Below are 15,129 nucleotides of genomic sequence, written 5' to 3'. Positions count from 1 at the left end.
GGGCTACACTCCCACGGGCTACACTCCCAGACCTATTTTTTTAACTTTTTTTTAAATGTGGAAACAGGGTCTCTTAAGCCAGCGAGGCTGGCTCCGAACCAGCACAATCCTCCTGTCTCGTGCGGCCACCACGCCTGGCCTGGCAGTGGTGTTTAATTAAAAAGAAGGTGAAGCTGAAGACAAGATTCGCTCCCACAATGATTAGTATCTAGTCCTTTGACTAAGCCAATAGTTCTTTACCTTGTTATATGTTGGGCATGCCTGGGTTCCACTCCCACCAATTTTAATTTGTCTATGATACAGTGTGGATATTGGAGTTTTTAAAATCACCAAGATAGCCAGGCATGGTGGTACACGCTTGTAATCCCAGCGCTTGGGAGGCGGAGACAGGAGGATCATGCAGGTTCGAAGCCAGCTGTGCTGGCTTTAAGAGACCCTGTTTCCAAATAAAAATATAAAATAGGTCTGGGAGTGTAGCCCAGAGGTAGAAGGGCTTCCAGGAACCTCAGTACCACCAAAAAAAATAAGATAAAATAAATAAATAAATAATAAATAAATAAATAAATAAATAAATAAAATCACCAAGATGATTCCAGTGACAGCCAATGTTTCCAATCACTGATCTAAACCTTTATTTTGGTCAGCATTCACTGACACCCTTAGAATTTTTCTGTTTCACATGAATTGAAAGCTATATTTTCTTTCTTCAAGGTCAACTCGTTCAAAAGCTAGTCTAACAACCTCACATGATATTCTGCAAGAAGTGGTCAGTATTTATTCAATAAGCAGAATATATAGCCTGTGATTCATAGTCATAACAAAATGTTAAAAACATACTTGCTTAAAAATTTGCATATCATTTCTGCTACATTTTCACAGTTCTTCTTACTGGGACAAAAAACTAAGCAGGAGTAGTTGGGAATAACTTCTGTCACCAGTGCTACCAAATGGTCAGGATCCATCTTTCTCAAGGTATCAGAATACTATAAAACAAGAAGTAGAAACCAGGTGGTCAGGAAACATACATGAGAGCTGGTCAACCTTTTACTAGTGTTATTTGAAAGATAAATCACTCATAATTCTGAACTTCTCATTTAATTAATACATTGAATATCAAAATGTTAAATTCTATTTTTTTCTTATGTTATTTGTTAGAGTCTTGATTTAGGGGCATATTTCATTTTCAAAAACAGAATTTAAGCCAGGGGTGGTGGCGTACGTTTGTAATCCCGGTACCTGGGAAGATGAGACAAGAGGATTGCACAGGTTCAAAGCCAGCCATAGCTACTGAGTGAGGCTCTCAGCAACTTAGTGAGACCTGTTTCCAAATAAAAAATATAAAATAAGTCTGGGAGTTTAGCCCAAAGGTAGAAATCCCCTGGGTTCTATCACTGGTACCACACACAAAAAAACCCCAAAACCATAAACAAACAAAAAAACAAACAAACAAACAAAAAAAAACCACAACGGAATTTATAGAAGTGAGTTAAAGAAGTAAAAGGGGTTAATGTTATTAATAACTCTACTGGATGTCCATCTCCACCAAAGTAGAAAACTTCTGCAGAGAGAAATACAGACTGAACCTAATAATAATTTAAGGAATGCATAAATAATACATACCCTTTACTTAGTATTCAAAAACACAGATTCACTAATACTAAAAAACATATTTTTAGAAATAAACATTTAACACTTAATTATGACAAATTTGTAACATTATACAGGTACAAGGAACTCAACATAAAAAAGGTAACATTTAAAAATCTTTACTTAGCCAGGTATGGTGGTGCACACTTGTAATCCCAGCATTAGGGAGGCTGAGACTGGAGGATCATGGTTTGCAGACAGCCTCAGCTACTTAGTGAGGCCCTCTGCAACTCAGTGAGACCCTGTTTCAAAATAAGGAATAAAAACGAGGGCAGGGGTGTAGCTCAGAGGTCAAATGCCTCTGGGTTCCATTTCCAGACCCACAAAAAGAAAAAGAAAAATATAAAATAAAATAAAAATCTTTACTTTGGAGACTGGTCTTTTAAAAATGTTGCAATGTATTGATTATGTTATATATTCACCTTAGAAATAAAAATAGTAAACAGTGTATTTTAAAAATCTATGGAGTAATAAAGGGGCATAACTCTTTTCATTGTGGCTATATGCTAATAGCTTGTGAATAGTCATAAAACATTAATTTAGTGGACAACATTTTATACACCAATATCTGAACTACATAGACCATAAATTATTCTCTGGTCATTGCTGTTGAGTGAATAAATGTTTACAGCAATGCCCAAATTTTCTTGGTTCATAGAACCCCAAGGCCAAAAGAAATTCCTAACAGTTTTATTAGTTAGATCTGAACAACTTAATTAATATATACTTTTTCACAACTTAATACTACTTGGATTAAAAAAATTATTTAACTTTATTTTTGGTGAACTCAAAGGCATTCTACCTAGAAGCTACATCTCCAGCCCGATTTTATTTCTTAATTAGAAACAGGGTCTCAGTCAGGTGTGGTGGCACTTGCTTGTAGGACTGGGGATATAGCTCAGAGGTAGAATGCCCCTGGGTTCAATTCCCAGTACCACAAAAGAAAGAAGAGAGAAAGAGAGAGAGAGAGAGAGAGAGAGAGAGAGAGAGAGAGAGAGAGAGAGAGAGAGAGAGAAAGGAAGGAAGGAAGGAAGGAAGGAAGGAAGGAAGAAAGAAAGAAAGAAAGAAAGAAAGAAAGAAAGAAAGAAAGAAAGAAAGAAAATAAATCTCACTAGGTTGCTCAGAGCCTTGCTAAGTTGCCAAGGCTGGCTTTGAACCTGCAATCCTCCAGTCTCAGCCTCCCAAGTACTGGGATTATAAGCGTGGGCTACCATGCAGAGATTTCTTAATACACACAACAATAATGGGATGTATGAACAACCTGGTACTTTTCTTTCAAACTTTGGAATAAACTGGGCATGGTGGCGCACACTTGTAATCCCAGTATTTGGGAGGCTGAGACACTAGGATTGCAGGTTTTCAGGCAACCTCAGCTACTTAGTGAGGCTCTCTGCAACTTAGTGTGACCCTGTTTCAAAATAAAGAATAAAAAAAATAGGAATGAGCCGGGCGTGGTGGCGCACGCTTGTAATCCCCGCGCTTGGGAGGCTGTGACAGGAGGATTGCACGGGTTCGAAGCCAGCCTCAGCTACTTAGTGAGGCTTTCAGCAACTTAGTGAGACCCTGTTTTCAAATAAAATATAAAAAAGGTCTGGGAGTATAGCCCGGAGGTAGAAAGCCTCTGGGTTCCACCCCCTGTACCACCAAAAAAAAAAATAGGACTGGGGTGTAGGTCGGAGGTAAAATGCCCCTGGGTTCAATTCCAAGTACTGAAAACAAAACAAAACAAAACAAAACAAAACAAAAAAAACTTTGGAATGAGATCAGACACTGCTACCTTCTTCTCTTCTAAACTAATTTCTGCAAGGTATTTGCTTATAGAAAATATAAAAATCCAACTTCAGGACTGAGGGTTTAGCTCAGTGGCAGAGTGCTTACCAAGCATGAGCGAGGAGGCCCTGGGTTTGATTCTCAGCATTACATCACGTCACACACACACACACACACACACACACACACACACACACCTTCACAAGCATATTATGTCAAAGAAAGAAATACAGTGTGATCTGGTGTTAAAAGTGAAAACTAGCTGCATTGAATCAATAATTAGTATCTTATCCAATACATGTCAACCATCAGCCAGGTTTTTTTTAATGTAAACTATTCCAAGGCACCCACAGGACTCTTCTGTGTTGCCCAAGGACACCTAGGCATAAAGTGTGGGAACCTGGGATTTAAAGATTATTAACAGTACCTTATAATTAAGGAGACGTGAAAAAGTCATGCCATTCTCAGCTTTGCTGTCAATTTCATATATTGTGTCATTTATTTTCAGATATTCCTTTAATTCAACCTTGAAGTGAAAAATTTATAATACCACATATGAATTCTTTTCAGTTTTAAATTCAGTAAAAAATGGTATAAGAAATAGCTATGCAAAGAGTTTAGCTTTTCCCGACTAACTAAAATATGCTTCAGTTCAAAAGTTCTTGCTTTACCATTTCTTGTTTCTTTACTCTTTTTTGCTTAAAAATCAAAATAGGAATTAATATCATCAGTTATAGTGGTGCATGTCTGTCATGTCAGTCCTTGGGTGACTAGGATGGGAGGACTCTAGGTTCGAGGCCAGCCTCAGCAAATTAGTGAAATCCTGTTATAAAAATTAAAAAAGGAGCCAGGTATGGTGGTGCATGCTTGTAATCCCAGTACTTGGGAGGCTGAGACAGGAGGACTGCACAGGTTCAAAGCTAGCCTCAGCTATTAAGTGAGGCTCTCAGCAACTAGGTGAGACCCTGTTTCCAAATAACATATAAAATAGGTCTGGGAGTGTAGTCCAGAGGTAGAAAGCACCTGGGTTCCATCCTCAGTACCACACAAAAAGAAAAAAAATTGAAAAAAATTTGAAAAAATTTGAAAAATTGAGAAAAAAAAATAAAAAAGGAGCCGGACATGGTGATACATGTTTGTAATCCCAATACCTGGGAGGCTGAGACAAGAGGATCACAGATTCAAAGCCAGCCTCAGCTACTTAGGTGAGGTCCTCCACAACTTAGTGAGACTATGTTTCAAAATAAAGAATAATAAAAAAAATTAAGGTCGAGGTTGTAGCTCAGAAGTAGAATGCCCCTGGGCTCAATTCCCAGTACCGTTAAATCAATCAATAAATAGAGTAAAAAATAAATAAATAAAAGCCAAGTGAGGTGGCGCACTCTTGTAATCCCAGCATTCAGGAGGCAGAGACCGGAGGATTGCAGTTCGCAGTAGCTTTAGCTACTTAGTGAGGCCCTTTGCAACTCAGTAAGACCCTGTTTCAAAAATAAAACACTAAAAAAATAAGGCTGTGGGTGTAGCTTGGAGGTAGAATGCCCCTGGGTTCCATCCCCAGTAGTGCAAAAGTAAATAAATAAATAAATAAATAAATAAATAAATAAATAATATTAAAAAGAGGTGAGGAGAAGGCTGAGGGTATAGCCAAGGAGTAGAATGCCTCTGGGTTCAACTCTCAGTACAAAATGGAAAAGACAAAGAAAAAAACACATTAATGTCCTTGAACAAATACTTTTAAATTGGGTAGCCACAAATCCAAAAGGAAACCAGACACCTGTATTTGTTACAAGAAGTATAAGTAAATCATAGTACTTACATTCTTTATTTTCTGTTAAGGAGTTGTTACATCTCGGGGTGTGTGTGTGTGTGTGTGTGTGTGTGTGTGTGTGTGTTACTGGGGATTGAACTCAGAGGCATTCTACTTCTGAACTACAACTCCATCCCTTTTTATTTTTATTTGAAACACGGTCTCACCAGTTGCTGAAGGTCTTGCTAAGTTGCTGAGGCTGGCCTTGAACCTTTAAATCTCCTTTCTCATTTTTTGTATTATTTATTTATTTACTGTGGTACTGGGTATGAAACCCAGGGGCATTCTACCTCTGAGCTACACCCCCAGCCCTAATTTTTATTCTTTATTTTGAAAAAGAGTCTCATTGAGTTGCAAAGGGGCTCACTAAGTACCCAAGGCTGTCCATGAACCTCGATCCTCCTGTCTCAGCCTCCTCACTGCTGGAATTACAAGCATGTGCCACTATGCCTAGCTAAGATAAAAAATTTTAATGTGCCAATAACTCCAAATATGTCTCCCTCAATATTGGCCAAATGGAAGTTTTACTTCAGAGAATAAGTAAAAAATTAAACAGGTCTGCAATAATTCATTTAATAAATATTAATTGAGAGCCCATAGGACAGGAATTGTTCTAAGTTGTTATAGATACATTAGTAACCAAAGCCATGATCCCCGACTCCACAGAATTTACATTCTCTATTCACAAGCTATTAGCATATAGCCACAATGAAAAGAGTTATGCCCCTATATTACTCCATAGATTTTTAAAATACACTGTTTACTATTTTTATTTCTAAGGTGAATATATAACATAATCAATACATTGCAAACCTTAGGTACATACTGGTCTAAAATGACTGGTATAATATTCTGCTTGAAGGAACTGTTGTAGGTCTTCAACATTGTTTAACGTTGCACTCATACCAATAATTTGAGTTGTCTCTGAAAAAAAAAACATACAAGATCTCAAAATATTAAGAAAACCGTTATTTACTGTATCATAAAGTAATTTTAGCAACATTTTTTAATCTTAATTCTTCCTGAATGATATTGGAAAGGGGAATTGGGGAGAAGTGAGAAAACTATAAATACAGGCTGAATATCCTTTATCAGAAATGTCTGGGACTATTTTTTGTTCTATTCACCAATAAAGAACAAACTTATTTCATTTGCAGAAATATGGATAGACCTAGAAAATGTTATGTTAAGTGAGACTAGCCAGTCACAGAAAGTGAAGGGTCATATGTTTTCGGAGTAATCAGGATACCAAGGACTTTAGATAATGGAAGAGAAACCCCAGTAGAGCAAAGGCAGCGGTCTAGGGGATGGTGGGGGGAGAGGAAGAATTAATGAAGAAAACATTTCCACGCACATATGTGAAAGCATCAATGCCATTTTCAATATTACATATGGGGAAGGACGAAGTAGGAAAGGAGCCAGGGGGAAACTCATCAACTGCGGTGTGCGTGTATCACTATCACTGTGAACCACATTATGATGTGAGATTATAAGATGATAATATACCAATAAAAGTACAAAAAAATGTTTGGGACCAGAAGTATTTCAGATCTTTCAGATTTTAGATATTTTCATATACATAAATATTTTGGGGAGATGATGCAAATCTAAACACAGAATTCATGTGTGTTTCATACATACCTTGTGCACACAGTCAGAAGGTAATTTTGTACAATATTTTTAGAGCACCTGAATTTTGACTGTGACTCATCACATTAGGCCAGTAAAAAAAATTCCATTGATCATATTGTGTTGGCACTCAAAAAGTTTTGGATTTTGGAGTATTTCAGATGAGGGAGGCTCAACCTGTATATTAACAGTATTATTCTGGCAATCAGAGAATTAAATATTTTAGGTATACTGAAAGTTGCTACTTAAAATTTTATCAAATTTCAAGCCAAATGTGGTGGTGCATGCTTGTAAAGTAATCCCAGTACTTGGGAGGCAGAGACAGGAGGATTGCAGGTTCGCAGCCAGCCTTAGCTACTAAGGCCCTCTGCAATTTAGTGAGACCCTGTTTCAAAGTAAAGAATTAAAGAATAGGTAGAATGCCCCTGGGTTCAATCCTCAGTATAAAAAAAATTATAAAATTTCAAACTTGGAAAGAAGTAGGATATTCATTATGATTTTTTTTTTGGGGGGGGTGGTGCACACTTGTAATCATCCCAGCATTCAGGAGGTTAAGACAGAAGGATCGCGGTTGGTGGACAGCCTCAGCTACTTAGTGAGGCCCTCTGCAACTTAGTGAGACCAAGTTTCAAAATAAAGAATAAAAAACAGGACTAGGGGTGTAGTTCAGAGGTAGACTGTCCTGGGTTCCATCCCCAGTACCGGAAAAAAAAAAAAAAAAAAGAAAAGAAAAAGAAAAGACAAAAAGAAAAGAAAGGCTGTGCTGTGAACTTGGGATTTACACAGAAACAAAGGGCAGCTATTAAAGGAGGCTAACTAGTCAAATAAATTATCTTGGTTTGCATATAGAAAAGATCATTGATTCTGCACTAAATAAGATGGGTGTGGTGTGGGAAAAAGCAGTGGTCAATAATTAAAAACAGAGGAAAATCTTGGTGCTTTCTGTGGCAACATAGGTAAGAAAGGATGAAATACTGAACTAGAAAGATAAAAAAAAGATGGACAAGAAAGATAAAATTGAAAATATATTCATGAGGTAAACCAAATAGAATTTGGTTGCTGATTAAACGTGGTGAATCTGAGGCAGGGTGATGGCTTGAGCCCAGGAGTTTGAGGCTAGCCTGGGCAGCATAGTAAGATCCTACCTCAAACAAAAACAAAGCCAGGCAAGGTGGTACATACCTGTAATCTCAGTCGGGAGGCTGAGACAGGAGGATTACATACAGCCTCACAGCCTGTTCAAGGTCAGCCTCAGCAATTTAGTGAGACCCTGTTTCAAAGTGAAATAAATAAAAGTAGGTCTGAGATATAGCTCAAAGGTAGAATTCCTGGGTTCAGTCGTCAGTTCCACAAAATGAAACAAAACAGTGTAAGATTCTGGCGTGACTGGCTGTCTGGAGAGTGATAGGGGGAATTCAGACTGAAGAAAGAATCTGAAGGGAATAAGTTAGGCTTGGCTGCTCACAAAATATTCAAGCAGGCATGTCCAGTTGACAGCTGCATCTCAGAAGAGAGGAGCGAACTGGAAATATAGATTGGGAAATACAGACTGGGAGTCATGAACACACAGGAAGTCCTCAAAGTCAGGAGTATGGATGATAACTAGCAAACACTGTAAGGGACAAGGGGAAAGTCTACAATGAATTATGGTAACATCAATCTATAAAATGAATAAGCTTAGAAATGGCATGGAAGCAAAAAAAAAAACATAGGAGGTTAATTTCATTACCTAATAAGTGTAATGCAGCAGTGAAAGAAAGACAAAATTACATGACAGCAAATAAATGTCTGCTATGTGGTAGATGCTTTAAAAAGATTAACTCATAGCAGGGTGTGGTGGTGCACACTTGTAATCCTAGCATTAGGAGGCTGAAACGGGAATCAGATTCACAGCCAGCCTTGGCTACTTGTGAGGCTCTCTGCAACTCAGTTAGACCCTGTTTCATAATAAAGAATAAAAAATAGAGGGCTGGGGGTTTATCTCAGGATAGAATACCTCTGGGCTCAATCCCAGTACCAAAAAGTAAAAATAAAGTGCTACAGCCTCCCTAAATATAGATAATATAATTATAAAATTAATAAAGATAATTTTCTGGGCCTGAGGATATAGCTTAGTATGAGAGTAGGCACTTAGAATGTGAGACCTTGGATTCGGTGTCCAGCATCTCCCCACCCCATTTCAAGAATTGCATGGTGGTGCACGTTTGTAATCCCAACCCTTGGGAGGCTGAGACAGGAGGATCATACAGGTTCGAAGCCAGCCTCAGCTACTGAGTGAGGCTCTCAGCAACTTAGACCCTGTTTCCAAATTAAAAAAAAAAAAAGAATTGATTTTTTTTGGGGGTAGGGGAGTGTATTGGGGATAGAATCCAGGGGCATTCTACCTCTGAGCTACACCCCCAGCCCTATATTTTATTTTTTATTTTGAATCAGGGTCTCACTGTGTTGCAAAGAGCTTCACTAAGTACCTGAGGCTGTCCACGAACCGTGATCCTCCTGTCTCAGTCTCCTGAATGCTGGGATTACAGGCATGCACCACCATGCCTGGCTTAAGAATTGATCTTTATACTTAATAATTATTCCATATGCAAAGTATTATAACACAATACCAATAAGTATTGATTTAATAATTTTAATATAAATAAATCCTCACAACCATATCATCAGGTCATTGCCATTATTAATTCCATTTCTGTAGATAAAGAAACACAAAGATAGAGCCAAGCATGGTGGCACACACCTGTAATACCAGCACTTGAGAGGCTGAGACAGGAGGCCCGCAGGTTCAAGGCCAGTCTCGGCAACTCTGTGAAAAAAAATTTTTTTTTGAGGTACTGGGGATAGAACCCAGAGGCATTCTACCTCTGAGCTCCACCCCCAGCCCTACTTTTATTCTTTATTTTGAAACAGGGTCTCACTGAGTTGTAAAGGGCCTCACTAAGTAGTAGCTGAGTCTGTCTGCCAACTGCACTGCTCCTGACTCAGCCTCTTAAGTACTGGGATTATAAGAGTGTGCCACCACACCCAGCTTAATGAGACCTATTTCAAAATAAAATATATAAAGAAATGGGTGTAGTTAAAAAGTTCAGAGGTAGCATATCCTTGGTATGAGTACCAAAAAAAAACGAACAAAACAAAACCAAATCACAACAACTGAGTGATGTGCCACAGCACACAGAGTGTAGGACAATAATCAAGGTTTTCCTCAAATACCAATTTCATTTATCTTCAAAAGTCTATGTATGCATCCATCCATTCTTCCAACAAAATTTGTTTATTTACTTCAGAAATTAAAAACTATGGCAGAAAGGTTAAGTATCTTGCTCAAGGTTACATAACCTAGTGATGAGATAAAATCATTTATAGTTAGGCCTTTTGATTTTAAGTCAATAAGTACTTACTGCTAGTGTAGAGGACTTTTGCTAGAGTCATTTCCAATATAGCACCACGGCTCCCTTCACCAAGCATGTGCAACTTTGAGATTAAAAGAAAAGGGCAGAGGTCAATTCTCATACAATACCCATATAAAACGTGAATATATTTGTATGGAAAGAATATATAGTTCTTGCTTTATAACTTTTCAACATTTTGGATATTACAACTATAGTACGTTTATTTCACTGGTATTTTACTGGCCCCTTTCTTCTTCTTCTTTTTTTTTTTTTGGCACTGAGGATAGAACCTGGGGGCATTCTACCTTTGAGCTACACGTCCAGCTGATGTTATTTTTATTCTAAAACAGGGTTTCACTAAGTTGATGAGTGCCTCACTACTTGTTGATGCTGTCCTTGAACCTTTGATCCTCCTGTTTCAACCTCCCAAGAACTAGAATTACAAACATGTACCACCATGCCCAGCATAATCTGACACTTCTGAGATTTATAAGTATTATTATAAATTTACTCACCACATATTCACACTTCAAGAAACACTGATATAAAACCAAACTTAAATTATCAAGTATAGAATATCTTCAACTGAACTGACTATATATTGAAAAAAATTACTTTTGTAAGTAGATCACCATAATAACCAGAATAACAAATATGGTATTTTAATATAACAAAATGTTAATAAATTACAAAAATAGTAACCAACCTCATCTACAACAACCAGACCCAGGCTACTAATCCTTCCATTTTCAATCAAGGAGTTCACCAGGCTGTGACCTTTTTCAATAGTGGCAATATACAGTGATTTCTTTTCCCTTCTTTTAGTTGGAGGAAACCTTCCTTTGCTTCCAGCATATTCTTCAACAAAGAAACCAAGTTCTACACCAAAACTTGACAAACCTGAAATCTAGAATATTGGTTGAACTCAACAACAACAAAAACAAACAAAAAATCCCCACAGAGCCAAGTGTGGTAGTACACACTTGTAATCCCAGCACTTGGGAGGCTGAGGAGGATCGCAGGTTCATGGCCAGCCTCAGCTACTTAGTGAGGCTCTCAGCAACTTAGTGAGACCCTGTTTCCAAATAAAGTATAAAAAAAATCTGGGAGTATAGCCCGGAGGTAGAAAGCCCCTGGGTTCCAACCTCAGTACCACACACACACACATAATCAGAAAAACATATTTTGATACAGTAATTGGTTAATTTCTGGTTGAAAAAGCAGGTAAATATTAATAGGGCAGTTATAATAAATTCAATTTGCCAGTTTAGAAAATAATAAAACTTCTACAAAAGGTAATTAGTATTTGAAGAGATTTTAGATAAGCATTCTATGCTGCTTTTGTACATCATAAAAATATTCTCCATTATGAAGAGGTACCTATTCACATTCAATAAAAAGTTATTATGTTAGTGTTTAGATCTTAATGTCACAATAATATTAGCAAGTAACTTTTTTTTTTTTTTTTTGGCAGTACTAGGGATGGAACCCAGGGGCATTCTACCTCTGAGTTACACCCCCAGACCTAATTTTTTATTCTTTTTATTTTTGAAACAGGGTCTCACGGAGTTGCAAGGGGCCTCACTAAGTACCTGATGCTGTCCACAAACTGTGATCCTCCTGTCTCTGCCTCCTGAGCAAATAATATTTTTTAAAAACACACCTTTTCTTGGACAATTGCCACATATGGGAGGATCATTAAAACATCTTTCCTTCGGCAAAGCAGTTCTTGTAGCATTAAAATCTCTGCCACCAGGGTTTTCCCACCACTCGTTGGCAAGGAATATATTAAATTTTTTCTTTCTTGCACAGAACTCAGTGTTAAGCAAGTATGTTGCCATTCTGTAAAATTAAAGAGAAAAAAAAACAGGTATTATTTCCCCTTTTCATATTCTCAATCCCCAAAAAAAGTTTTCCAAAAGGAAAAAAAAAATCACATCTCTCTACCACTATGAATTACATTATGATGTGAGACGCACCAATAAAAATATGGTGGCATTCTTGCAATCCCAGCATTTGGGAGGCCGAGACAAGAGGATTGCAGTTTGCAGACAGTCTCAGCAACCTAGGGACCAGAATTTTGGTGGTACTGGGGTTCCTGGAAGGCCTTCTACCTCCGGGCTACACTCCCAGACCTATTTTTTAATTTTTTTTTTTTTTAATTTGGAAAGAGGGTCTCCTAAGCCAGCGCGCGCGGCTGGCTTCGAACCTGCGTGATCCTCCTGTCTCCACCTCCCAAGCACGGGGATTACAAGCATGTACCACCACGCCCAGCCAGATTTTGAATGGTTTGAATATAATTTTAAACTGATAAGCCTATCTCATTCATTCATTCACTCAATTATTTATTTGGTCCTGAGGGTTGAGCCCAGAGGCATTCCACCTTCAAGCTATGCCCCCAACCCTATTTTATTTTTTTAGTTTGAAACAGGGCCTAAGTTGCTGAGGCAAGCCTCGAACCTGTTATCCTCCTCGGCCTCCCAAGTACTGGGATTACAGGCACACACCACCACATCTGTTCTCCCCTCTTTATAGATGAGGAACTAAATGTTAAAGTAATAAGACTAGAATTCATAAGAAGGCTGAGTATGTGTCCATACATATACAGCAGTTGAGAACCTACAGGAGTGTAAATAGTGCTAGTTACAAAAGAAGATAAAGCCCTGTCCTCAAGGAATTATTCTGACAGAAAATGTAGAAGAACAAAACCAGGTATGGTAGTATATACCAGCAATCCCAGCTACTCAGAAGACTAAAACAGGAGGATCACAAGTTCAAGGCCAGTCTCAGCAACTTAGTGAAACCATCTCAAAGTAAAAAGTAAGAAAAGCTAGGGATATAGCTCAGTGGTAGAGTAACCCTGGGTGTGATCCTCAGTACTGTAAAAAACAAAACGAGGCCAGGTATGATGATACATGCTTATAATCTCAGTGCTTTGGAGGCTGAGATAGGAGGATAGCAACCTCAGGTACTTAGTGAGGCCCTCAGCAACTCCACGAGGCTCTCAGCAACTTAGTGACACCCTGTTTTCAAACAAAAAAATAAAATAGGTTTGTGGGGGTAGCTGGAGGTAGAAGGCCCTTAGGTTCCATCCCCAGTACCACAAAACACAAACAACAAAAAAGAACATGATGCTAAGAGAAATACAGAAGGAAATTAACATCCACTTCTAGGGTAATACAAACCCTTAGCTCTTAAACTATGACCCTCACAATTTATAAGTTATATTCTTTGTTAGTTTGTGGTAGTGGAGTTTGAACCCTAGGGTGTCCTATCTCTGAGCCATATCTCCAGACCTAGTTTATATTCTGAAACAAAGTCTTACTAAGTTTGTACACACTGGCCTTGAATCTGCAACCCTCATGTCTCAGCCTCCCAGCTACTGGGATTACAGGGGCAATCCACCTTTGAGCTATACTCTCAGCCCTATTCTTTTATTTTTTATTTTGAAACAGAGTCTAAGTTGCAGATGGCCTAACTTGCTGAGGCTGGCTGCAAACCTGATTCTCCTGTCTCAAGTCTCTTAAGTAGTGGGATTATATATGTGTGCCACCACATACGGCTTTATTATATCTTAAGCAAGAGCACAGAATCCAGAATTAAAAGTATACTGGAGAATTACTTGAAGTAAGGAAAGAATGCAAAAATAACTGGTTTGGGAAGTATAATTGTGAAGGGAAAGAAAGAGGTTAAGTAGGGACAGGATAGGGATAGAAGGCTGAGACATCTCATATTTTGATTTTTCAGGATCAGAAATAGGACCCTGAAAGCATTTGCTTGTATTGATTTGTACTGATATTGTGTTCATGATGGAAATTTGTTTTCATCCCACCAAAAGGCATTACCATATAATTTTTCAATTCCTTTGAACTGAGCATAAAGGTCTCTCACTTTGCTGGGTAATGAATAAAAAGGACCAAGGTCATCTGACGATGACTCAATTGTTTTCTTAGCAACATCAATTTCTTCAGATAGCAGAGTCTCTTTGAGCTGTTTACTCCTAGAAAATATTGGTGTTTGGGCCTTGGCATTAACAGTCATGGTACTTTTTAGATGATCTTTAATACTCTTTCTCCTACTCATATCCGAATTACCACTGACTGTAGAAGAGGATTCAGCATCTTGCTGGGGTTGCTCTATGTGATTATGAGGCAATTCTTCATTCACGGTCTTGTGAGAGGGCGAGTTCTCATCCCTTCCTTTAGGATGATCGCCCAAATCATTTGCTGAGTTCTGTAAAGCTTCAAAGAATAAAACCTGAGAAGAAGGCACATCATACAAAAGATCAGCTCCAGGTTCAACAGGGACATCTTCATGCCCACTCTGGTTCTTCGTGTGCATATCAACTTTACACTCAGTAAAGTTGCTTACAGTAGTTGGACTGAGTTTGTTTCTGATGTTTTCTGAACCAAGATCTTCAGTGGCAAAGTCTGTGGCATGTTTCCTATGTTCAGGAATTTGTATATATTTTTGTTCCAGGTCTTCAACTTGAGCTAAAAAGGAATTCTCAGCAAAGCTATCATAGTCACCAAACATGTCCTCTTCACTGTCATTATTCTGGAAAGAAAATAAAAAGACTTACGGACAATTCCAATTTCACTAAGAATAAAAACTTCAGCCTAGGGCTGTACCAAATATATAATTATACACAAATTGTCCTATAAATAAATATTATCACCACCACTTTACAGATGAAGAAATAGAGGCCCAGAAAGGCAAAATTATTTTGCCTAAACAGTATTTCTGAGGTGTTGTAGTAATACTGGAATTCTAATTTTATATCTATTTTTAATTTTTTGTTGTTTTGTTTGGTACTGGGATTGAATCCAGGGCTTGGCACAGGCTTTCTAACACGGTTACACCTTTAGCTCCTGGGATTCTAAT

The 15,129-nt window shown here is 38.1% G+C and overlaps 1 protein-coding gene across 1 annotated transcript in view; it reads right to left on the bottom strand.

Moving 5' to 3' along the window:
• HELQ (helicase, POLQ like) overlaps positions 1–15,129 on the bottom strand; it is a gene marked incomplete at both ends in the record, with an annotated part of 38,071 nt that overhangs the window by 22,100 nt on the left and 842 nt on the right. The window contains 7 exons of the mRNA XM_080697211.1: positions 838–983; positions 3,845–3,943; positions 6,051–6,148; positions 10,255–10,327; positions 10,952–11,152; positions 11,909–12,087; positions 14,091–14,802. Coding sequence (XP_080553337.1) covers positions 838–983; positions 3,845–3,943; positions 6,051–6,148; positions 10,255–10,327; positions 10,952–11,152; positions 11,909–12,087; positions 14,091–14,802 — 1,508 coding nt within the window. The remainder of the gene's footprint in view (positions 1–837; positions 984–3,844; positions 3,944–6,050; positions 6,149–10,254; positions 10,328–10,951; positions 11,153–11,908; positions 12,088–14,090; positions 14,803–15,129) is intronic.

This window comes from Muscardinus avellanarius (genome assembly GCF_963383645.1).
Source record: "Muscardinus avellanarius genome assembly, chromosome: 6".
NCBI classification, from domain to species: domain Eukaryota; kingdom Metazoa; phylum Chordata; class Mammalia; order Rodentia; family Gliridae; genus Muscardinus; species Muscardinus avellanarius.
The sequence above is the reverse complement of the archived record's forward strand: the minus strand, read 5'-3'. Positions and strand labels throughout refer to the sequence as shown.